Genomic DNA, 26,136 nt, shown 5'->3' with positions numbered 1-26,136 from the left:
ACTCACATCACAAATGTATTCAGTTTCTTCTTTCTGTGTATTTATGTATTTATGAATATATAAATACATCAGCAGGATTTTTCTCCCCATAGAAATGAAATCCTGCAGTCTGTCCCTCTCTGCCATGTGCATTACCTTCCGCAGTCCCAGACATGTCCAGTTTCATGAGTGGTCTGTGTGTGTGTGTGTGTGTGTGTGTGTGTGTGTGCTTTTGTCAAGAGCCAAAAGTACCTAATCTAAGGAGGAAATCCATCTTTCCTGAGGGAAGAGTGAGTGATTTTCCTGTCAAACATTGTGGCCAGATCCTTCTCTGCATGGCCTCCTCTCTCCAGCATGATAGTTTGGTCCTGTAAGCCAGCAGTTGAGGGGCAGAGTGGACAAAGCTTACCCCCACTCTGTCCTGGGGGCCCCTGGGAGCCTCATTGTGGCCAAGCACTTGAAGAGCCAAATCAGTGTGCTCCGAGTGAGCTGACAGGAGGATGAAAGGAAATGGAGCAAAGCACAAGTTGACCTGGTGGACACCAGCTCACAGATGAAAGAGGGAGATGATGTGCGTTGGGGGTGGGGGGGTGGCGGTTAGAATGAGGGAGCCTCCAGGCCAGGTTTTGAAAGAGGAGAGGAGTGTAATTTGTGTGCTTTGGTTGAGGAGGAATGATAACATAAGAGGGAGAGAGGCAGGCAGGAGCTTGGGGTGAAACGGCAGAGGCCAGAGTGAGGGCAGCTGAGCGGACCCCCTGGGCAGCAGCCTTAGCCTCAGGTGCTCTGGCTAGGTCACTTCCGCTCTCTCACTCTGCTCTGCCACAAGTGGTTGCTGTTCCCATTTTGCAAATGAGTGAAACTGATTCTAAGAGACAAAATTATCATGCCCCAGGGCCTCCCAGCTGGGAAGGAGTACAACTGTGATGCCAAGCCTGATCTATGCTCCTGTCACGGCCCCCTGCACCTTGTCTTCTCAGGGATGTACTCTGTGCTGTCCTCACAGGCTGAGCAGAACTTCCTCCAGCCCATGGGGCAGCAGGAGGAGAGAGGGATTGGGCCCCCAGGACTGGCAGAGGTCTGGTTGTCATTCAGCTGGGGGATAGGGAGGGCAGCAGCTGGCTCGCATACCTGGATTCAGAGGCTTATCTGGATGTTTGCTGCATGCCCTCACTGGGATCTTTTCTATATCTAACTTGAAAAGTTACAGAAAAATTACAAGAATAGTACAAGAAACTCTTGAATGCTCCTTACTTGAAATTCAACAATTATTTACATTTTGTTCCTTTTTTTATCATTTTCTATATATATATATATATATATATATATATATATATATGGATCCATATAAGACCAAATTTTGTATCCATGCCCTGGACTTCTAACTCACTGTGTGTCTTCTAAGAATGTAATCACAGTGCAATTATTGAAATCAGGAAATTTGATATTGAACAATGGTATTCTCTCATCAACCCACAGTCTACCTTCCAGTTTAATACCAGCTTAATAAGCGGATTCACGGATTTCTCCTATTAGTCTGTATAAGGTGGTGATCTTTTGAAGAGATCAATGAGCATTTTACAACTTGAGTAGATGGCCCCTGAGTGGGTTCATAATCAGTATTTGATTTTCTATCAATTCATGAGTTCTGTGCTTTAGGGTTCCTGTCTCCACTGCGATTTAAGGATCATACAGATGGAACATCCCTTTTATTCCATGCCTGGCCTTGAGCCTCATCTCTGACATTGGACCATCCCAGTCACTATGTTAGACTGTCTCAGATTATGATGCTTTTATTTATTTTTTTCTAATATTTATTTTTTAATTTTAAGTGGACACAATATCTTTATTTTGTTTTAATGTGGTGCTGAGAATCGAATCCAGTGCCTCACGCATGCTAGGCGAGCGCGCTACCACTTGAGCCACATCCCCAGCCCATGATGCTTTTATTTTATTTTTGCTATACCAAGGCTTCCCGCATGCATGCCAGGCAAGTGCTCTACCACAGAGCTACATACCAGCCCCACCTCCCACCCACCTTTTTTTAAGACAGGGCCTCATTTAGTTGGCTGAGTCTGTCCTCAAACTAGCAATCCTCCTGCCTCAGCTCCATGAGTTCCTAGGATTACAGGTGTGCACCACTGAGCCCAGCTGATGCTTTTAAATATCTTCGCCACCACCCCCGAACCCATTTTTGTGTCTCCCTGAAACCAAAAGTCATGTCAATTTGAAAGCATTTTTGGATATCAAACAATGTCCAGTTTTTGTGAAGGTTTCCCCCAAATCAAATCTTTCTTCTAAACATTTTTTGCAGGTTGGGGGAAGTGCTAGGTCCTGAAAGGACTTAAAAGGCTGGAAGCAGTGGCTCAGGAGACTGAGGCAAGAGGATCATGAGTTCAAAGCCAGCCCCAGCAAAAAGGAGGCACTAAGCAATTCAGTGAGACCCTGTCTCTAAATAAAATACAAAATAGGGTTGGGGATGTGGCTTAGTGGTTGAGTGCCCCTGAATTCCATCCCCAATACCAAAAAAAAAAAAAAAAAAAAAAAAAGGCAAGGGGGCTGAAAGGAAATGCTAGAGAGGTTAGGATTTGGCATCAAGACTTACCTGATAGTGAAAGATGTGGGACTGGAGAGAAGCTGAGATTTTTCCATAAACATCTCTGAAAGCAGGCAGCAACTCCACTTTCTCCCAACCAAAGTGGTGGCTGATCTATGGGTATAATAGTGCCCAGTGACTTCCACACACATGTGTGTGACCCTGTGATGCCCACCCACCAAGCTGCTACCTCTAATTTCTTCCCCAGCTCACCCAGTGTCTTCCATAATTCAATTAACTGGTGATGGGTCCTCCCCAGGAAGAACCTAGGGGCACCCTGCTGGCCCTGCCGCCCAACCATCTTGAGCTGCCTCCTTCACAAATATCCTGATGTTCTATGTCTTGGGGACTTGGAAATGGGTGTTTGCAGTAACCAGAGGAGCTGTGTCCTCCTAAAACCTTCCTAATGAAGGTTGGGTGGAAAATTTGCCCAGAGATTTTCATTCTAGGAAAACAACCAATATTTCTTCCCAAGTCTGTAAGGACACACTGCAAGGAGGCCAGTGCATGTGGAAGAGGAAGGGGTCTTGAACGTGCCCCAGTACTGGGCAGCAGCATTCAGCCTTCTGTCCACAGGCTCTCCACAGCCTCTTGGAGCAGGTGCTCACTTCACACTCAACCCAGCCTATGTCCCTTTCAGGAGCCTTTTGCAGAAAGTGAATGCCGATTTGGGGAATTGTGAAGGGTTTGATACCTATTTTTAGTTAACTACTTAAAAAGGGAAATGTCCCCAGAGAGACAGAGATCCAGGGACCTGACTGTACCCAAGGCCATTTAGTGCTAGCTCCCTAATTCTCCTCTCAGACTTTTCACTCTTGGCAGGGATGCACTTATGTCTTCAAGTTGAGTGGTCTGTAGACTGTGAGACACTGAGTCCCTCTCTTCCAGGACAGAAGAAAAGTTCTGGAGGCAGGGTTTAGTTTAGACTTGGTCAGTCTGGACCAGAAGCAAAAGTCAGATTACCTGATGTCAGACATGAGGAAGCTGCTTTCCCCAGCCCTGCCCCAGCTTTTCCATGAGGCTTTCAAATTTGAAGCTTTGATATGTGATTATTTTATTGGGCTACTTCACTTCCAAACTCCGTCTCCTGTCTACTGAGGAGAGCTTAACACCTAGCCATTTTGATCTAGAAGGTGACAGAACAGAGACTTCTCCTTGTCACCGAAATTTGCCCAAGGAATCCCAGGGCTCTTCTCTCTCTCAACATCAGAGCCCAGGACTAGGGTGGGGTATTCCTTGGGAATTCCAAGATAACAGAGACCTTTGGGGTTCCACGCATTCCTTGAATAGCTACTTATCAAGCATGTGCCAGGTAGCGTGCTAAGCACCAGGGATACAGAAGGGACCCTATTGTTGTCCTGAGGCAACTTGCTGTAATACATGCTTATCAGGAGCTGATTTTTTCTTAAATTTTTAAATTTGTTTTAATTAGTTATACATGACAGTAAAATGAATTTATGCACTTTGATATATCATACATAGCATACATAGATGGGTTATATTTTCTCATTTTTCTGATTGTATACGTTGTAGAATCACATCAGTCATATGTACGTAAGATAATAATGTCGGTTCCATTCTACTATCATTCCTATCCCCACCTCCCCTCTCCTCCCCTCCTTTCACTCTCCTCTATCTCATCTAAGATAACACCATTCTTCCCTATTGCCCCCCCCCCCCCGTTGTGAATTAGCATCCACATATCAGAGAAAACATTCGGCCTTGGTTTTGGGGGGATTTTTATTTTGCTTAGCATGATACTCTCCAACTTCAGGAGCTGATTTTGGCAATGGCAGTGCATTGGATGAGCATTGTGGGACATGAACCCAGCCTGGGGGTAGCAATAACTGAGCTAAGACCTGTCTGAAGAATGTGCAAGAGTCAGCCCAGGGAGGGGGGCCCAGCATGTACAAGGAGCTGAAGGCAAAAGGCTGGTGTTGCAGAAACCAAAAGAAATTCAATGTAGAATATAGAGCACTGCCACCCAGGGGACTGTCCAGGGACCATCCATGGCACCCGGAAGCCTGGAATCTATTTTTAACAAGTTCTCCAGGTGATCACAATACATGCTAAATTGTAAGAACCATGGATATTGAGTATAGAGGGCATAATGGAGGTGCTCCCCAAGAGGGTACAATGGGAAAGAAGGCTGAAGATGGAAGCCAGGGATAGCTCAGGGCCCTTATCAGGTCAGGTGGGCTTGGTCCTGAGTGGCAGTGGGTATTCACTGGAGAGATTTTAGTCACTGGAATGACTTCAGATTTTTATCTGAGAAAGACAACTTTTTTGGGGGGTGACCGATGTGTTAGGAAAAGGCTGGGAGACCAGAGGCCTAGGGGTGGTACCCTTTGGACTGGGTGACAATGAAGGGCATGTGGGCAAATTGAGCAGGTATTTAGTTGATGAAATCGGTGGGCATTTGTGAGTAGATATGGCCTTGGAAAGATGAGGACAGGAGCAGTTTGGAAAGAAGATCCTGGATATGGTTTTGGCAATGTGGGCTTTTAGTATGTTTGGCATCTCCCGAGGAGATGATGGTTGGGTGGTTGGATGCAGAGGTGTGGACTCAGGAAACAGGAAAATGTGGATAGGAGAGGGTGATAGAAAAGAGGACTAAGTACCCAGAAAGTTTGAGGGGGACAGGCTGTGCCAGGAGAAGTGTGTTGTCTGGAGCTTCTTGCCTCTTGGAGGTGCCTGAGCCCCTCCTCAGAGGGGCAAACTTCATGACAAGTTAGAGGGGGATCTGCCCTCCTCACCCAACTCCCTGTGGCTAGTAGCCAACATGGAATTTGCAAAATGGTTGAATTTCATTTTCCTTCTAGGATGTTCCTCTATGATAGTGGTGGTACATAAAGGTTGGATTGTTGGAGACGGGCCAGCAGGTAAAGGTAAAGGGCCAGCAGAAATAATAAAATAATAAGCCTTAATCCAGAGAAGAGGAAACTGGGTAGTAACCCAAGGAGTACTAAGAGTCTGGGCATCTGGACCAGCAAGAGGATCCAAATTGGGGAGAAGGAGCACAGGGTGCTGCATGGAAGCCTCATGTAGGTGCAAAGCTCAACTGATCTATAGGTGGCCCGCTAAGTAGCTGAAGGAGCTACAGAAGAAGCGGAGAAATCCTCTGGGGATCTGTTTGTTTGGGAAAGAGGGATGAAGGGGGCGGGGGAAGGGCTGGTGGTAGATCATGCACTGTATGCTCTGTTTTCTTTATAACAGATTTTATTTATGTTTCTCGCATCTTTTAAATATGGAAACTGAAGCTCTAAGAAGTTAAATAACAAGTTTTAAGCCGCACAGCTTAGTGAGTGACAAGCAGTACTGAACCCAAGTCTAGCTCCAGAGCTTGTGGCCCCTCTGCAGTTCTGTAGGACAGAGAAGGATTCCAAAGACCTGGGTTGGAGCAGAGCCTCAGTCTTAGCTGGAGAAGAAAGCAGCCAGACACCAGATGGCAGGAGGCTGTGGTCCTATTTCTAGCCAGGCCATGCCTGGTTCTATGAACTTGGCAAGCCACCTGACTTTTAGGAGACTCCATCTCCTCCATGAAATGAAAGCAGGTGAGATGCCCGACTTGTGTTTGGAGTAAGAACCATATGGGGAGCTCCCTCTGAAAGAAATGAGGTTTTAGAATTCAATGACTCTGCTTCCCTAGGAGCCCAGAACATCATTAATGGATTCCAGCAGATGGTCATATAAAATATGGATAGAATACAGAACATTTTTAACATTTAAAATTGTTGTTACTGATAGGCATCAAACCAGCCTCAAATGCTAGCCAACTCAAGCAGTGTAGTTCCAAATTTATAGAACAAACAAAAATACAGCCTTCAATCTTATTTAACTGTAACATTGAAAGATCCATATTAGTTAGGACTCTACTTGTAGCCACATAAGTTAACCCAGAGCCACCAAACATAGGGTACGAATTAGGAATCTGATTTCCTGCTGCCCCATCTCCTTGTGAACCCCCAGCTCCCCACCACAGGGACTATCAACCTCCTTCCCCCACCCCACCCTGCCAGAGCTCATCTATAAGCATTATGTGCTGGGGCTGCCATAGAAAGGCACCATGTGCTGAGTGCTTTAAGCAATAGAAATTTACTTTCTTGAAGTTCTGGAGGCCAGAAATCCAAGATCAAGGTCTCTCTCCTTGTCTTGTAGATGGCCATCTTCTCCCTGTATTGTCACATTATCTGTGTGTGTGTGTGTGTGTGTGTGTGTGTGTGTGTGTGTGCAGGTGCCCCCAGTTAGTTGGTGTTTCTTTTTCTCTCCTTCATGCTCTTCCCATGCCACCCCCTGACTCCCCACATATCCCTGCTGCCACTTCCCTCCTTCTTATAAGGACACAAGTCAGATTGGATTAGGGCCCACTCTTATGACCTATTTTAACATAATCACCTCTTTAAAGGCCCTGTCTTCAAATATAAGTCACATTCTTAGGAACTGGGGTTAGGGCTTCAAGGTATGAATTTGGGGAATGCTATCCAGCCCATAATAGTTCCCGCCACTGCCCCCCACCCAGTTCCTAAGAGAAGGCCTCTTCCTCCTGGGAAAGTCAGATCATCTTTGGTAGACACCCTCTCTCCTTCCCTCTAAGCCCCGACTTCCAGCAGCCCAGGGTGAAGGAGGGCAGGGACTCTGTGTCTTGGCCAGTCATGGGAGTCCACAGTTGGCTTTTCCATGCTCTTCCTCTCTAGATCTTTATGTTCTCCTACCCTCTCCCCTAAGTCCTGGCCTTCTGTCTTCTAACCTGTCCTCTTCTCTCGCTTCAGGAGAGTCTTTGGCTTGGTCATTCCATTCTGTCACCCTGGTCTTCTTGTCTTTGGGAGCCCCTTCCCACAGTCTGTCCTCCACCCTTCTGTGGTGGTATTCCTCCTCCACAGCCCCTCCTCCATGCAGCTCCTCACTGGGAGCCCTCACCTGGGATCAGACCTTACCCCTTCTCATCTTTCATCTCATTCTTCCCCCCAAACAACCAATCCAGCTTCACAGTTCCCTCGTTGATCACAGGTTTGATTCTGAAAGCTTTCTTTTCTAGTCTCCACCAACCTCTCTCTAGAATTCTGATCCTGGTCTTCTAGCCTACATACACATTGATTCTTTCATCCACCAAATTCACTTGACTAAGCCAAACATATTTTACTCCTAGATACCATATTCCTTCAAAATAATTTTCCCCATCTATCTAAGCAAGAAACCTTAAAGTAATCCTTCTACCTCCCTCTGTCTCTCAATTGTATTATTTTTTCTGTGTGGGCCCTGATCAGTGCCTTCTGGGGTTAGGCAGTGGCCTCCTAACAGTCTCCCAGGTGTCAGAACCACCTGTAGGGGACTTTGAGCCCAGTCTAAGGGCAGTTTCTGTGAGAACTCCCTATTCACAAGGAAAAAGGCCTAACTCTCAAACTTGGCATTTGAGACCAGCACTGTCCTGTACAACTTTCTGTAATGGTGAGAGTGTTCTGTCTGCACAGTATGTGAGCTATTACCCATGTGTGGCTCTTAAGCACTCTAAATGTGACTAGTGTAACATAGGAGCCATATTTTTAATTTTCTTTGTGACAGTATCTTCACACCATTGGACTCTGTTACCAGCCCTGCCCTCAAGACACCCTCCACCATATACCACCCTGCTCTCCGCTCAGAGCCCTGTCTGCTGCTGACCTGGGAGCTCTTCCTTCCCTAGTCTCCAGGTCCTTCTCATGCCCCACAGCCTTTTGACAAGGTCCCCAACCCACAGTGTTGTATCTGTCTTCTGCATGTAAGCAACCACACTGACTAGCTCATTTTTAAAATTATTATTTCTGTTTAACTTTTCTTTTTGTTTTAGTCAGCTCATTCACTGCTGTGACTAAAAGACCCAACCAGAACAATTGTAGAGAAGGAAAAGTTTATTTAAGGACTCACAGTTTCAGAGGTCTCAATCCGTAGACAGTGGGCTCCATTCCTCAGGGCCTCAAGTGAGGCAGGAACAACATGGCAGAAGAATATGGCAGAGGGAAGTAGCTCACATGGTGATCAGGAAACAGGGAGAGAGGGACTCCACTTGCCAGGTGCAAATATATACCCCAAAGCCACACCCCAATTCCCACCTCCTCCAGCCAAACCCTACTACTTCAGTTACCACTCAGTGAATCCCTATCAGGGGATTAATTCACTGATTGGGTTAAGTCTCTACAACCCAATTATTTCTCTTCTGAACTTTCTTGCATTGTCTCACCCATGAGCTATTGGGGGATACCTCAAATCAAACCATAACACTTTTGAAATTATTTCAGACTTTGAGAAAAATTACAAAATGAGTACAAATAATTCTTATATACCCTTCATCCAGATTCCTCAGATATTAACATTTTACTGTTTAGTTTTTCCTATGTCCTTTCCCTCTCTTTTTCTCATCTCTCTCCTTACCTCCCCCCATATACATATACATACATGTATATACATATACTTATGTTTTATGAGCAGTTTGAAAGAAAGTGGCACCCATAATACTCATACCCGTCAATATCTAAGTGTGGATTTTCCCTAAAAACAGGGATAATCTCTTATAAATACACAGTTTGATGGTTAAAATAGGAAACTAACACTGATACAATACCATTATCTTATTTATTGACCTTATTCAAGTGTTGCCAAATGTTCTATAAATATCCTTTATGGCAAAAGGTTTAAAAACAAGACATAAAAAAGCCCTTCCAGCTGTATACACATCCTAATAGTCAGGGCCTTGAAGATAAGCCTTGACTAAGATTACATAGTTTGGTTTGCCCCCAGAACCCCGGCAGGAGTATACTGGTTGGCATTTGCCTAGCACATAGAAGACCCTCTGATTTGGGAGAAGGGTGGATGGAGAATTAACGCAGTGAGCCAGGGTAAACCTGGGGAAGCAGGCCTCGACCTGGGCCTAGCCACGTAGTTGTAGCCATCAGCTCCGTGTTCTCAGGGTGCTTCTGTTGGTTTGCCTCCTTTCGGCAGCCATCCTGGGGAATTCAGCCAGGTGGCAGGCTCTTCCCTCTGTAGAAATGCATGGCTAATCTTTCATACAGTTAGCTAAGCTGCCTGTAGTCACCAGCACTGTCAGCCAGCCCAGGACATAGTGCTGCTGCTTTGTGGTCCTCAGAGGCGAAGCTACGTAGTTGTGTAATTGTTAAAAGTAACTCACTCAAACAGTTATCAAGGGCCTAATGTGTGCCAGGCACACTGGGTGTGCGGCAGTAAGCAAAGAAAAATCCTTGCCCTCAGAAAGCTTACACTTTAGTGGGTGGGAACTACTAACAGGAAATAAGTATATGGCTTGTCACATGGTACCTGAAGGGGATAGTTCCTCAATGAAGGGTTGGTAAGGAGCCCTGGGGTCAGAGGCTGCAATTTGTAGAGAGTGGCAACAGTCTCATGCGTGAAGTGGCTTCCCCACTTTTTGTATTAAGGTGTAATTTCCCTGCAGTAGTCTTCACCCCTTCAAGTGCACAGTTCTGTGAGCCTTGACAAACTTGTATAATCACATGATGACCACCCCAGTCCAGATAAGAATTCTGTCGCCTCTGTGCCCTTTGATAGTCAGCCCTCCCACTCCATCTCTGGCAGCCATTGATCTGTTCTCTGTCCTTATAGTTTTGCCTTGTTCTAGAATATCATATACATAGAATGACACAGCACAAAACCTTTAGAATCTGGCTTCTCAGAGTTGTAATTCCTCCGTGTTGTATGTACCATAGTTTGTTCCTTTTTGTTGGTGAGAAGTATTTCATTGTATCAGTGTTCCATGACCATCCATTCTCCAGTTGAGGGACACTGGCATATCTTCTGATTTGGGGCAATTATATATATGGCCACTGTATGCCTCACAGGCAGGTGTTTGTGTGCATGTACATTTACAGTCACTTCAATAAATAGGTTAGAGGACTTTTGAGCAAAGACCCGAAAGAGATATGAAAACAAGCAATGAAAATAGTTGAGGATATGTCTGCCTATGTACCATATTACTTAGCCGAGTGGATAGATTTGTACTTTCTTTTTGAGTCATTTTTCTTATTTGAGTTATTTAGAGAAAGTAGGGTAGGAAGAGAGGATGCCATTCATTCATTGATCTGTTCAACAAACATTATGAAAAAAAAAAAAGCCACCAGTCCACAGTCTGTGACCCAAAGGAAGCCTGGGATCCTTGGATCCACACCAAAGGCTAATTTTAGTTGCTTTATCTGACATAATTTCCTCTATGGCGGTTTCCTGAAAGTTAGGGTAAGAGAGTAGTTAGTTTGAGGTTATCTTCTATGAATAGGACTATGGCTTCAGCATTTTTTGAGTTTTTGATCTCGTTGGAGGCTCCAGGGACTCTTCCATTTGATTATGAGGTTGTTTGTAGGAGAAGCTCAGGGAGATGTCTGGAGAGACATATTCAAATGAGGGTTTCCCCCCAGATGAGGGGCCAGTGGGCAAGACAGCATCCTCCCAGGAATCAGGGGCTTTGTGGAAAAACAGAACAGACAGGAAATAACTTGTGAACATTTTCCTTTCAGGTGATGCAACTGTGAAAAAGAAACCTGCCCCCAAGACACCTCCGAAGGCAGGTAATTAGTCACAGCCCCACCTGGGGCCAGGCAGTCATCTGCCAGGGGGGCTTTCCTTTACCCAACTAGACTGGCCCACTGGGTATGTGATCAGGAGACCCTTCCCCAGTTCAAACTCTGCATTTATCTAGCGGAATCTGCTCCTTGAACAGGGCCTCTGGCCAGCCTGGTACCTGGGCCTCTTTCCTGCTGCGTCCTTCCCTTGTAGACATAGCAGCTCTCTCATCCCTTCAGCGAAATTCTGCCACACCCTCCGCCCTCTGCTCTGCCCCCATGTGGAGGACCCACTTTGTGCTGCTTCTGTGTCCTGCTCTGATATGTCTTTGTTCACGGAGTCCCTGACTGTTCTCCACGGAAGGGTGTGAAGTGCATTGATCCTGTTAGCTAGATGGTCCAGGAGTCAGATGGCAGGGCACTACCAAATTAGTAAGTGAGTTAAGGCTGGTGAGGAGCACTGGGCACAGGGGCTGCAATTTGTAGAGGGCGACTAGGGATGATCTCATGGGTGAAGTGGCTTCTTCCCACTTTTTGTATTAAGGTGTAATTTCCCTGCAGTATTCTTCATCCTTTCTAGTGCACAGTCCCATGAGCCTTGACAAACTTGAATAATCACATGATGCCCACTCCATTAGCTCCAAACCCACGAACAGTCTTTCCTGTAGGATGTAGGGTATAGGATGTAGATTCAAACAACTGGGGTGAGATGCAAATTCCAGTGTGACCAATAAGTGGAGAATTATGGCATATAAATTGTGTGGGTCACACCAAAAAAAATCAGGATAAAGAAAAGAATAAACCTAGCTTGTTCCTGAGCTCAGATATTCTGGAACAAGGGTCAGCGCCCTCAGTGTTAGCCTGAGGGTTCTGGAAGGCAAGGGAGGAGCCAGCATCCCAGCATGTGACATCAGTGAGGCCAGAAGGCCTGGGATCTCTTCCATCTTGCTCATTTTCTGCCTGTCCTCTCCAGCTATGCCTCCTCAGATCATCCAGTTTCCTGAGGACCAAAAGGTGCGCGCAGGAGAGTCGGTGGAGCTGTTCGGGAAAGTGACTGGCACCCAGCCCATCACATGTACCTGGATGAAGTTCCGAAAGCAGGTCAGTAACAGGACGGGGTGGCCTGAAGACAACCCATAGCCCCTGAGCCAAAAGGAGTGAGAAATGTTTTTCATCAGTTTAGAGAGACCCCCCCGACCCACACCTACCCATCATCCACCCACCAAACCTAAGTTTTACTAACAGTTTCTTCCAAGTTTACCAAAATCCCTGCTTTATAGAAAATTTGTAAAATAAAACTACTCATGGGTCTCATCCCATCATGGTATCTGCCTAAAATCCCATTCAGAGTCAGGAAAATTAAACCAAGACCTCAGATGACGGCTCAAATACCATGAGCTTTGTGTAATCCTGTACTAGCCTGCTGATTCCTTCTGTGATAACGGCTTAACTTGCCACAGGCTGAAAAAAATCAAGGTGCATCTTCGTGTTCAGAGAGTAAATTATATATTGAATAGAATTTTGGCTCTCAGACTAGGACTTACAATGATGATTCCTGTGGAAAAGTGTTTGAATTTCCAACGAGCTTTTAAAAGAACTTGGGGGACCCAGCCTTTCTACCACTGCCGCATGGGTAGTGTGTGCCCATGTGTGTGATCAGCAGAGGTCCTGGAATGGTGGGCTGGCTCTGGATCAGGAGCCCTACAGAAGGTCTTCTATTGCTCGTTTCCATGCCATTCAAATTGCTGTAGGTTCAGCAATAAGCTGCTAGTATCAGGGAGGACTGTAGGATGAGAATCAGAGTTGGAGAAGGAAAGCTGGCCTTTGGCATCCCAAGGACATCGGCCCTGGCTTGTCTGGGCTACTATTATCTGAAATAAGACAGAATCTCATCCCTTTTCAGAGACACCTGGCCAATTCCCAGCTCTGTCCATCAGTGTTGGGAATGTTCTGTGTCTGTACTGAACACAGAGGTGCCACTGTCCCTGTGTGGCTGTTGAGCAGTGAGGTGTGGCTAGCAACCGAGGAACTAAATTTTTGATTTCAGCTAATTAAAGATTGTTAAACAATTTTGTTGAGATATAATTCATGTAGTATAAAAATTTATCCTTTTAAAGTATACAGTTCAGTAGTTTTGACAGATTCCTAAGGTTGTATAAGCATCATTATCTAATCCTCACCCTCACTCACTTCTTTAAGTTCCAGGCTCATCAGCAGCCATTCCTCTTCTTCCTGCCTCTGACAATGCTACTCTGGGTTCTGTCACCATACACTTGCCTATTCTGGACATTTCATTTAAGTGGAATCAGACAATATATCACCTTTTGTGTCTGGATTTTGTGTGTGTGTGTGGTGCTGGGGATTGAACCCAGGGCCTCACACATGCTAGGCAAGTGCTATAACACCAGTCCCCACCCCAGCCCTTCTTGTAGGGAGACAGGTCCTGGGGATTGCACCCATGGGTGTTTCACTACTAAACTATATCCCCAGATTTTTTAATATTTTACTTTGTGACAGGGTCTTGCTAAGTTGCTGAGGCTAGCCTCGAACTTTCGATCCTCCTGCCTCAGCCTTCCAAGTTGCTGGGCTTACAGGTGTGCACCACCGGGCTTATCTTAGATGTTTGTTTGTGTTTTCTTTCTTAGCATAAAGTTTTCAAAGCTCACCGATGTTGTAGCATGAATCAGTACATTATTTCTTTTTATAGATGAATAATGAAGACCACATTTTGTTATCCCATTCATCAGTTGATGGATATTTGATCTGTTTCCACTTCATTGAAATTTAAATAGCCACGTGTAGTTCTCAGCCACTGCATTGGTCAGCACAGCAAAGCGGGAGCCCACTAGGGTGTGTTTTGTGGATGCCTTGGCTCAGATGCATTCTATCATCCCACCCCAGAGTGGTAGCAGGAGACTAGTCCACTCCTGAGCTAGTTGAGATAGATTGTCCACCATGCCCATCCCTGATCTGGAAACCCTCAGGGAGCCTGAGGTGGGAGAGGAAGGATTTAGGGGGAACTCAGAGACAAGATGGAGCCCCCCACAGCTTGTCTAGCAGTGTCTCTTGGAGTAAGAGCCAGGGAGGAGCCCTCTTCCTTTCCTGGCCCAAGTCTCCATTGGCTGCTCCACCCTCCATCACCAGATCCAGGAGTCCGAGAACATCAAGGTGGAGAACAGCGAGATTGGCAGCAAGCTCACCATCCTGGCTGCACGCCAGGAGCACTGCGGCTGCTACACACTGCTGGTGGAGAACAAGCTGGGCAGCAGGCAGGCCCAGGTCAACCTCACTGTCGTGGGTGAGTCTGGACACTGGGTGGCATGGAGGTTGGGGGATAGGGTAGGCTGTGAGCCCAGGCGGGATGCCCAAACCTCAGGATCTCACCATTGTCCCATCTTTCTCTTTGCCCATGGCCTTTGTCCCCCAGCCTCCCCTTTTCTAGCTCTTACCCTATATCTGTCCTTCAAGCTGGCGCAGAGCTCTAGACCCTGCCCTCACCCCTACTCCCAGCACCATTTCTTCCTATGAGGCCCCTCCTGGATTCCCCATCTTTCTGAACACTGGAGATCCTGGGCCCCTCCACTTCTCGCTCCCTCCTGATGGCCTTTAATGCCTTCTCCTTCGTGTCTGCTACCATCTGTGTCCACTTACAAATCCCCACCTGGATTCAGTGCTCCCTTCCAACTTCACTGCTCCTGGGTCTGACTTCCAGGATGCCACAAACTCAAGGTTAGACTCCAGGCTCAGCTAAGACAGTGCTGTCCTTGTCTCTGGCCAGCATTGTTTCTCAAGCTCCTCCCCCTGCAGGCCTTGGCCTCTGACCCCTCTGAGATCCAGGACATCAGGCATGAATTTCCTCAACTTCGTGGCCCCATACCTCCAGGAGTCTACTTCTGTCCCACCATTACTTACTTCACCCTCCAGGCTCTGGGGTGGCCCACCCTGGTTGCACTTAAGGCTTCCCCCTTATCCTGTGCTCTAGATCCCAGGTTCTTGGAGATCCACCTCCCTGCTTCTCCTTTATATTCCACCTCTCTGCTCTACTGATTCCTCCCACAGCCCACAGATGTGGCCCCCTTAGCCAAACACACAGGCGTGTAATATTCCGTCTTACTGTAGTCCTCTGCCCCCACCCCATCTTCCTCTCCTGTCTCCCATCACCCCTTTGGGCAAACCCTCTGCAGGGGACAGTCTCTACTCCAATTCAGCTTCTTCACCCCTAGCGCTCTTTAGCCCCTCACACCTCACTCCCATGCCCCATCAGTCTATAGGGACTGCTCTTCTGAGAGTCCTCCTAATCTGAATTCTACTCCCTTTCCTCATCTCCAACACCCCGTAATAAGCTGAGTCCCTTTCCAGACCGATTCTCAAGCTCATCTTCCTCTTTCCTAATCAGTTTTCAAGTCCTGGCCAGCTCTCTCCTAAAAACACCAAAATCACTCTCTTAACTGCTTCTCACCATTAGCCATGCTCAGCTCCATCAGTCTTGGCTTTTCAAGGGGCAGGTGCTCAGCACAGCAGAGGGACAAACAGATGAAGTAGCAGACAGATGGAAAGTAGACCATGTCTTGTGCCTGAGTGGCCTTTGCATGTTGAGCTCATTAAAGCCTTTGAACTGGTATTCACTGATGTATTTGATAAGACTTGTTGTGGGTTTTGCATTTTTATTGGCTTATGGGGTACTTTTGTGAAAATTAGAAAAAGAGACTCTCTGGGCAAAGTGTCAGTTGCACCCCTAGGGTTCATGGCTGGGCCTCAGGGAGCAGAGGTTGACCTCAACCCCTCTGCTGGACCCTTATGCCGTGCACAAAATTCTCAAATGTGCATTACCCTTAACTTTGACTCCCTGCTAGCTAGACTCCCCCATGTGTGTTCCTGGTGCACTCACAACATGTTCTGCATGTTCTGAGGACAGGACTCATGTGGCTTTAGTGCTTGGAACTCTTCCCCTGGAATCTCTCTATGGAAGTATCTAGACATTAAGTTGGAAGCTGGAGAAGGGGACTCTAAAGGACTTTTGTAACCCCGACATTATATGGTGCCCTGGCTTGGATCCCAGTTGCCCTCCTTCATCCTTATCTCATATGCTTAGGACTTGGGACTTAGGTGGATAGGGATGATTCCAGCCTTTCAGAGAGGAAACGGAAGACTATTTAACAAATAACAAATAACAGTGCATCAGGGGCCACGTGGGAGCTCATCTTGAGCACTCAGATACCTGTCCTCCAAATACAACTTATGGGTGTGTGAATGGGTACAGAATGTCCCCCAAAGTGAAGGAAGCCTCTGTCTAGAAAATTCATCTAGAGGGTGATGTGCAGGCCTTTTGGAGAAATGTCCACATACCAAGAAGGTGCTGACATCAGCTCCCCCATTTTTTCCACACTGAGCCTTGGGAAGCCCTGCAGCACCTCCCTCCAGGACCTGAGCAGCTGGGGAAGAGAGAGAGTCTTTTCCACCCAGGTGAAGAGGGAAGATAGGAGGACAAAGGACAAAGGTGGGGAGACAAGTGAGGTGGCCAGTGAACTTGCCCAAAGCACATACTAGAACAGACCCTGGGTTGCAGACCCAGTGAGGCTCCCTAGATGGGAAGAATCCTCTAGAAGTCCCAGGAGAGAGGATTCACCCGCCTGGTCTGCATTTCTCTGTTTGCCTTCTCTCCTGCTCTCCCCCGTCTCTGCCCATGCTCTCCTCCACCTACTTCTGTCATTCTGGCCCATTTCCCCTTTTCCTTTTCTTCCTCTGACCCCTTTGATTCCTTAGGTCAGGAGTTTGGGATCTGAGATTGGGGAATGGTTTCCTCATTCCTAAAGGGGGAAAAGGATCCTCTCCTCACTCTTTCTCTCTTTTGCGACTCCAGGTGCTTATTTCCTTAATTTCCCCCAAGGAGTCAGGAACTTTGGGGGATTGGTCCCGAGAGCTGTATGTTTAGAGCAGTATCTGAAAGTTGGCTTGGCCCTGCTCCCGAGTCCTATCAGCGGGCATCAGCTTCCACTCTTCCTTGGTGTTCCTGCTCATCTGTCCTGCTTGGGTAACGGGGCTCAACAGCTTTGAACTGTTTTTCTGGAACCAGCGCCCCCACCCCCATCCTGGCCACCCCCCCCCCCGTGGTGCCATACACTCCCCTTCTCCATCCCCACTGCATGGGCTACAGTTGTGCCCTTTTATGGTTGAGTTTCTTATTCTCCGTGGCCAGTGCTGACAGGGCCATTGGTGTGGCTGCCCGCCAGCTGGCAGGAGTAGCATGCTAAATGCCGTCCTGGGAGGGGAATGGAATGGAGAGCGGGCTTTCTGTCTGCCTCCCCCTTGCAGGGCTAAGAATAGAATTGCTCAATAAAATGAGGACTTGCATTGATGGGAGCAGTGAAGCCGCATTCATTCAGGGCCCATGAATTTAGAATTAGTCCAAAATAAACCAGGACTAAGCTGATTTACCTGTGTGTATCCAGGGACAGCTGTGTATTATCTCATCAGCGTTTATTAAGTAGACGTGAAATGTAAATGAGATAAAACAGGAATTGCTCGGCCTGCTCCGGACAGTTCTCAAGCACTTTAGAAACACCTATTTATCGGCCAACTAAATAAGGCCAGTTCAATGCAACTTCCACTTGTTAGCAGTAAACTTCTTTTATGGCATGTTCTTTGAAGCACTAGTTTCTTTGCAGATATTCTATTATTCCTATTTTTAAAACGATAATAAAAACTAGCCTTTCCCTCAGTTAGTTTCAATGAGTGATGCTTAGCTATTTTGGAGGCTTATTATTATTTTAAGAGGCAGCCCAGGAATTTGAGATGCTCAGTCTCTTCCTGCCCCTGACCCCTGGTCTGCTGCCCGAGGGAGGAGGGAGGGCTGTTCCAGGAGGAGGGAGTGAGCCGCAGATCCAGATGGATTCCTTACCTTCACTCACCCAACACCAGAAAAATAGGTCTCTTTGAATAACTTTAAAAGAGAAAAAACAAAACAGAGAACCCCAAATGCCCAATAATCCCCAAATGCCATCTGAGTTTGGAACTTGCATGATTTACAAGAGATTTCCCTTCGTAATGCCTGGCTTGAACTAAGTAAGATGCTTTCTTGATCTCCTCCTACCCTAGCCTGGAAAGTACCAAGCCCTGAAGCAGGGTCCTGAGGCTTTGTGGAATCTCCTTTTGGCTCTGTCCCTAACTAGCTGGGTTTCCTTGGTGAGCAGAGTGCCTTAGCCTCTGAGGGTGAGGATGATCCATGTAGATGACCATGGGGGGCCCTGCCAACAGCTGCTGGATTCAGCACCAGTGGAAAGATGTCCAGGCAGGTTAGGCCCAGCCACAGATGGACTTCACATGGGCACCCACAGAGAGGGCAAGGGCAGATGCTCCAGTGGGAAGCTTCCCAGACAGGATCCTCCGTTTTCCCCAGAAATAAGAACATTTACTGAGCACAGAATCCTGAAGCTGGTACCATGAGGGACCCTTTTCTTAGAAGCAATTCCCATTCTGTCAGTCAAGTCTCCAGGGAAGCCTGGGAGAATTCTGAGGAAGTGTGGGGCTCCTGCCCGCAGACACTGAGCCAGCCACCCCTTGGCCAGGCGCTGCCCAGCACATCTTTCCCACACTGTGTCTGTCTTTGGCGTGGAGGCTTATGGGAGCATGCTGATCCATCCTGAGGGTTCTCACCTCTGGCCAGTTCAGCCTCTGTGTGGGGTCTGTAGGTACAAAGAACAGAAAACATGAGGCACAGCCCGTGACTCTAAGGAGGCTTCCAATCTTGTAAGACTTCAGAGCTGGGTCTTTTCTGACCCTCTTCATTGGGCACCAATTATGTGGTGAAGTTTCACTTGGAATTAAACCGTCCCTCCCCAAATTTTGTATCTTCTCTTGTGCTATAGGAGGTAAACTATATACTAAGTAAGTTAGAGACTAAGTTAGAGACCCCTGTAACAGGAAAGGTCCAAATACTACCTCTGATACAATGCTCATTCCTCCAACTTATCTTTTCTTGGCCAAAACAGAAGGGAGAAAATTTGCCCATGGAGTGTATCTGCATTCAGGCACACCCGTCCACAACCAGCTGTGTCCAGTCACATGTCTCCCAGGCACTGGGGCAGGGCAGTGAGCATTTCATCTCTCTGTAGGCTTTTTTACTTCCTTAGCTGGTCTTGAGAAGACTTGAACCACTTGCTGCTAAGAGAGTTTAGAGTAATAAACATCGTAGCCAACACCAGAAATGTTTCTAAAAAGACCAATATATCTTTCAGAACAAACAGTTTTTCTAAGAGAACATATTAAACAACCAGTGAAAGTGGTTCCATCACACGTCTCCAGCATGGCTGCAAGACTGGGAAGTGGCTCTGACAAGCTCCCAGAATCATTCTCAGGGCAAGATCCAGGCTTGGGTTGTTGGGGACAGATGGATTCTGAGCTGGAATGTAAAAGAAGCAGAGCTGGGGGAGGGGCGAGAATGACTATGTAAATATAAGAATATGTATTTGTATGTGTGCATCCTTGTGTATGTACACACAAGCAGATCTTCCCTCCACCTGGTCATGGGGTCATTTGCAGGAATTCCCTTTGGCCTTCCTGTCTAGCTTGGGTGGGAGAGTAGAAGTCAAGTAGTTTACCTGTCTGCATTTGTTTCCACGATCCTTGCAAAAACCCCCAAGAGATAGGTACATATTAACACCATTTTCCAAATGAGAAAGACAGACAAACAGGTCTCAAATTTACTAGGGTTCACATATTTATAAATCCACATAGCATTGTTTAAATTGCCAGTTTGTGAGGCTCCATGAACTCAAACTATGCTCTGGGGATGAGGGGATTATCTCTACCTAACATACATATCTGTAACCAACCATCTGCAGAAACTAAATCTGAAAAATAGGAGTTTTGTTCAGATATGCAATTAACAACAACAACAAAAATCATCAAAACTCAAGAATCTCATTAAAGTGTTGACTACCATGGTTTGACCTAAAGTTGGCAGCCTTACTGGTTCTGAGCCCAGATCACCTGAAGAGAAATGCTGGCTAGCCCAGAGGGCCACTTCTTATTAGTGTCCTCAGCTTATTTCCTGTCCCTTAGTCAGGAATCTCTGGGATTTGCTGTTGCAGTTTGCTTTTGAAATTCTTTGTGTCATTATACACCAGTCTTATGAGAACAGAGAGGGAGAGCAGGGACTGGAGGTGTAGCCCTGTGGTACAGGGCATGCTTAGCATGCATAGGCAAGAAACCCTGACTTCAATCCCCAGCAACAAAAGCAAAGCAAAACAACAACAAAACAAAAGAGGTAGGTAGGGGTGATTTGTTGTGTGCTATAAAGTTAGAACAAAACTCCTGTAACAGAGATAGCAATGACTAGTCAAGGACTTCCTAAGAACTTCTCATAACAACCTTGTGACTCAGATGCTATTACTATCTAAATTATCCAGATGAAGAAACTGAGGCAGAGCAGTTAAAAGCTACCGGAGCAGGGACGGGTCTATGCTCCAACCTGAATCTGTGTGACTTCAGAGCTCAACCACTATGGTATCTGGCCCCTCTGTGGGGTGGATGTTTCTCAAGTTCCAGAGAAAGTGGAGGCAGACCTTTGGTTATGTCACAGGTCACTGGCCTCTGACATGAAGGACACACACACACCCTCAACTCTCTCCCAATACATATTTTTGATGGGAAATAGTCCACGCCTCCTAAGCAGCTTCCTCAATCTGTTTACTCTGAAAAATATGTTTATGACTTGAGCAGACTACAGGAAATCATGACTTGTCGTTTGGAAAATTAGCCAGAGAAAGGTTTTTTTCCAAGCAAGTAGGTATGTGTGGGGCTTTCTGTGCTGACGATGAGAAATGAGAACCAGAATAGGTCCCTCCATGTGGATTCACAAGGCTACTTCTCCCCACAACAGAGCTAATTCAAGAATGTTCTTGGGCTGGGGATGTAGGTCAGTGGTAGAGCACTTGCCTAGCATGTGGGAGGCCCTGCACCATCCCCAGCACCATAAAAAAGAGGAGGAAAAAGAATGTCTTTCCCTGCAGCTCTGGAGAGTTTGGGTGATATTGTGCTTCTCTAATCCCCAGATAAGCCAGACCCCCCAGCTGGCACACCTTGCGCCTCTGATATCCGGAGCTCCTCGCTGACCCTGTCCTGGTACGGCTCTTCATATGATGGGGGCAGTGCCGTACAGTCCTACAGTGTTGAGATCTGGGACTCGGTGGACAAGACGTGGAAGGAACTAGCCACATGCCGCAGCACCTCTTTTAACGTCCAGGAACTGCTGCCTGACCGCGAGTACAAGTTCCGCGTGCGCGCAATCAATGTCTATGGAACCAGTGAGCCGAGCCAGGAGTCTGAGCTCACAGCCGTGGGAGAGAAACCGGAGGGTAGGCTACTCCACCTTTTGCCCATTTGAGATGAGTGTGCATGGATGAGCTTAAGTGTGTAAAGACTGTGCTGAAAGGGGTGCACAGGAAGGATGAAACATGAGCGATGGCTGGTGGGGCCTTTCGTGGCCTTGATTTCTAAGGTTGTGATGCTGATTCATACTTTTAAAGAAGTACATAGGACCTTTGAAAAGTCAATGAGCCCGTGGACTGGGGCAGTGGCTTGGATTTGGAGTGTTTGCCTAGCATGCATCAAGCACTGGGTTTGATCCCCTAAACTTCAAAAGAAACACATCGAACCAGCAATTTTAGTACAGTGCCACCAGGGGGTGATAGTGTCAGGACTTGGGATGCAAAGACAGATAAGACAAGGAGCTTCAGTCTAGGGGGACAGATGTATATACAGCCAACTATAATGAGATAGGGTACATCTTACTGCAGTGTTACAAACAGAGCTGAGGGAATGTGGCAGAAAGCATGGAGAATTTATCTTGCAGACTAGAGGTTTCCTGGAGGAGGTGACACTTCAGCCATGTCCTGGAAAAGGGATTAGGATTCCAAAGAGGCACGGAAGGCATGAGCAAGGGCAGGAAGTGGTGGAAGTGGTGGGCTTTTGGAGAAGCTGGTGTGTAGCCAGGGCATATGTTGTGTGAGACAGAAGAGGAAGTAAGATAAAAGGCAGTTTAGGTAAAGTTGTAAAATTCATCAAAAATTTTCAGCAGGGTATTGAGAAGATGCCATCTGTGGACCAGCAACCTTGGCATCCTGGGAGCTTGTTAGACTGCAGACTCTCGGCCCCAACACCTCAGGCCTTTGGAGTCTTTGTTTTATGGGATCCACTCCTCAGAGATTTGTGTGCTCATCAAAGTTTGAAAGCCCTAGGATGGAGGATGAGTGATAGGGAGGAGATTGGAGTCTGCCAGGTACCGGATGGGCCTCTGTGGGGTCGTCCAGAAGAGGGAAGAGAAGGGCATGAAGGAAAGCCTCAGGAACTAGAATGGGCCATTCCTAATATCCTTTTGGTTCAAGAGTTGAGGGGGGGAATTAGAAGAGTCTAAGGTGACTCGCAGTTCCTGGCTGGGTAACTGAGCACAAATTCAACAGCCAATTAGAGGTTTATTATTGTGAGTCATCATGGCTGATGTACATTGAGCACCTGCCATGTATTAATATGCTAATCACTTTACATGCATCATTTCATTCGGTCCTAGTAAACCAATGAAGTAGATTCTGTCATCATACCCATCTTACAGGAAATGAGGGTTAGCAGGGTGAAGCTGCTTGCCCGAGGTCACAAAGCTTGTGAAAGGTGAATGGAAGCTTGAACTGAGAGCCATCTGGCTTAAAGCCTGTAATCCTTTGGCCAGACCAAGGGAAGGGTAGGGCTTGGGGCAGGAAAGGACATGGAGGGCTGGGCATGGTGGTGCATGCCTGTAATCTCAGCAACTCAAGAGGCTGAGGCAGGAGGATGGCGAGTTCAAAGCCAGCCTCAGCAATTTAGCAAGGCCCTGGGGCTTGAGTGACTTGGAGGTTAGATAACAGGGAGTACTGGAGGAGATGGGGGCCCCCGTTTCAGACAGGTTGAGTTGAAAGACATCCAAGAGAAGGGGACTTAAACAGGTTAAGCAAGGGTTGCACATTTGGGAGTCTCCACTGTTTAATTGATAACTGAAGCCAGGGGTATTGATGAGGTCACCCAGAGGAAGACAAAGAAAGTCTACACCAATAGCATGCTGCAAGAGTCTGCAGGACCAGGAGAAAGGATTGGGAGGGGAGAGAACTAGGAGGAGGTTGGAGTCCATTGTAGAAACAGGGGAAGGAGCAAGTTAAGAAATGTTAAACTGAAAGAGATGAAGGATCAGAAAGTTCTTTGGATTCAGCCCTTTGGTTGGTAGTGAGCTTTGAGATCAAAGTCCATAGTTTCCACAGGGTGAAAAACTGGTTGTCCTGGTTAGGAAACAGATAAAAGAAAGAGAGGCCAAGAATGTGGAACATTATCTCAAGGAGTTTTGTGGGAAGACAGGAAAGGTGTGCAGTGAATTTAAGATACAGATAGGGTTTGGGGCAGTAAAAGATGTGGAGGGCCAGGCATGATAGTGCGCGCCTGTAATCTCTGCAACTCAAGAGGCTGAGGCAGGAGGATCATGAATTCAAAGCTAGCCTCAGCAATTTAGAGGCCTAAGCACTCAACGAGACCCTATCTCATTTTTTAAAATTATTTTTAGTTATAGATGGACACAATATCTTTATTTTATTTTCATATGGTGCTGAGGATAGAATTCAGTGCCTCACACATGCTAAGCCAGCACTCTACCTCTGAGCCACAAACCCAGCCCTAAATAAAACATTTTTAAAGGGGCTGGGGATGTGGCTCAGTGGTTAAACACCTCTGGGTTCAATCCCCAGTACCAAAAAAAGAAAAAAAAAAGAAAGAAAGAACATGGACAGATACAAGGGATTATGCTCTTGGGGAGAGCAGAGCTTAAGAGTGTGAGGCAGAGACATTTGTGGGAGACTCAAGTGCCACAGGAGATGGGGAGGGAGCTCTCCTAGAAGTAACCAGACACATCATGAGTGTGGAAGCGTCCTTACCTCTCTTGAATTTTAAAAATTGGGAATAAAACAGGTCTTAAATTTTCACTTTCTATTTAAAAGAGGGTTCCAGAAAGAAAGACAGGAAACACCAATGGAAAACATACTGACTTCGCTCTGTCACCCCAGCAGCCTGTGTGCTGAGCACCGTTACCCCTGAGCTCCAGGGAGGCACCTGGGCAGCTCCTGAGAGCCTCAGCTGGCATCAGGTTCTGTTGGAGGAACCTGAGTAACAAAACCACCCTCTGCCGCCCTCTTACACCCCTCCCCACATCACACACCAGTCTGAAACGGGCAGAGTCGGGAGCAGGCAGGACAGGGAGGGGCCAGGAGAGGACCAAGTTCCAGTCTGTATATTTTCTGGATATGACTTGGAAGAGTAGCAAGAAAAGGGAGAACTGTGGTGAGAAATGTTCATGGGCTAGAAGGGACATCCTCCAGAGCCCTGCTATGCTGCGGACAGTGGGAACTAGAATCCCTGACCCTCCCCAGGCAGCTGGCCTGGGGGTGGGGGCTGCAAGGCCTTGGCCTCCAGGAAGCTGGGACAGCAGTGAGGAGGAGGGGCGGGCGGGGCGGTGGCCTTGCAGTCCTCAGCAGGAAGGCTAGTGGGCTCTTAGAGTCCACTGCTGCCCCACACACAGGGGCAGACAAAGGGAAATGTTGAAATCACCTGAAATCCAGAGGAGGGGTCCTAGCACCCAGGACTTCCAGACAGAAAGCTGCTCCCCACCCCAGGCCCAGCTAGATTATCCAAGTGGGGGGGGGGGGAGGAGAACAGTTGGCAAGAGTTAGGTATGAGTTCTCCTTGGTCTGCTCAGATGCTAGTGAATTATAAACCGGTAAAACCATCTCCTTCAATTTTAAAGGAAACAGCTCTGAGAAGTGGTGTGTGTATGTGTGTGTGTGTGTGTGTGTGTATGCGCGCACGCACGCGAGTTGGCAGATGAATAGAGTTGGAGATCACAGGAGGTCACTTCTTGGAGCAGTGGGCTACAGAGGTTGTATTAGAAGCAGTGCCTGTTAACTCTGCTCCACGAAGCCCAGCTGACGTGGGCTGTACTTTCACCACCACCACTACTCCTGCCTCTTGCCTTGGCAACCTCAGTTTCCTAACCTCATCCTGATTTCAGTTCCATCCCTGTTTACATCCCAGTCCTCAGCAGGGCACTCACCCATCGTGTGCTCCAGGCACTGCCTTGGGCACTGGGGATACAGTGAAAAACAAAGTGGGCTCCCCATGGACTTCAGTGACTTCTCTTTGCCAGAGCCACCCCTCAAACTAGGGTCCCTAACCTGACAGTTCCTGCCTGGCCTTTCCAAGCCAAGTAAACAGCCACGCCTTGCCATGATGGCTCTCCCTTGCAGCCAGGTCTTGAACTCCACTTACCCCACCCAATCCTGCTCTGACTCTTAAATCCACTTGTTTCTCTTACTCCTCATCTGTCCTAATCTAAATAGTTGTTAGCAAACAGCTGGAACTGAGGCTTCGTGCCCCATTGGGGGCTCCTTGTAATCTGGAGGGCAGTCAGAGCTACACAACCTAGGCCATCCCTGTCCCAGACTCCAGCCCCACCTGGCCCTAGAGGATGTGACCAGGGCCACGGTGCCCTCTAGTGCCCACTGGGTGTGCAGCAGTCCCCTGCTGCAGAAAGGTTCATTGCTCTGTCCAGGGGACTCCCTGGGTCTGGCTGTGTGAGTGCTTAGCACTCAGCTGGTCTTCTCTGGAACACCACTCCAGGGTCAGGAGATTCTCATCTGTTTTCAGAAATATCTCAGAACCCTCAGCCAAATAGCTCTTCCACTTAGCTCTTCAATCTCGTAGCTCATTCTAATTAGAGGGTTTTTGTTGTTGTTGTTTTTAAATGTTTAGCTCAAGTCCTTTCTTCTATAATTTTAGCTCATTCCTTAGTGGTAAGATGGAAACCAAGTGGTCATGTTTGTCATTCCTGCAGCCCTGAATGCTCCCAAAGCTCAGCTTGCTGAACTGTGGTCTCTCCCCTTCTCCTCTTCTGCCCACCCCAGCCCTCCTGGTCACCTTGCCCTTCATGTAGAAATGTAC

The 26,136-nt window shown here is 47.3% G+C and overlaps 1 protein-coding gene across 4 annotated transcripts in view; it reads left to right on the top strand.

Moving 5' to 3' along the window:
* Mylk (myosin light chain kinase) overlaps positions 1-26,136 on the top strand; it is a 132,359-nt gene that overhangs the window by 70,373 nt on the left and 35,850 nt on the right. For all 4 annotated transcript variants that reach the window (XM_026394135.2, XM_026394108.2, XM_026394127.2 and 1 more), the window contains 4 exons: positions 11,086-11,136; positions 12,104-12,231; positions 14,275-14,428; positions 21,183-21,485. In XM_026394135.2, the coding sequence (XP_026249920.2) occupies positions 11,086-11,136; positions 12,104-12,231; positions 14,275-14,428; positions 21,183-21,485 (636 nt within the window). The remainder of the gene's footprint in view (positions 1-11,085; positions 11,137-12,103; positions 12,232-14,274; positions 14,429-21,182; positions 21,486-26,136) is intronic.

The sequence above is a fragment of the Urocitellus parryii genome, chromosome 2 (assembly GCF_045843805.1).
Source record: "Urocitellus parryii isolate mUroPar1 chromosome 2, mUroPar1.hap1, whole genome shotgun sequence".
NCBI classification, from domain to species: Eukaryota; Metazoa; Chordata; class Mammalia; order Rodentia; family Sciuridae; genus Urocitellus; species Urocitellus parryii.
Note: the sequence above shows the minus strand (reverse complement) of the source record. Positions and strands in the feature narration are given on the sequence as shown.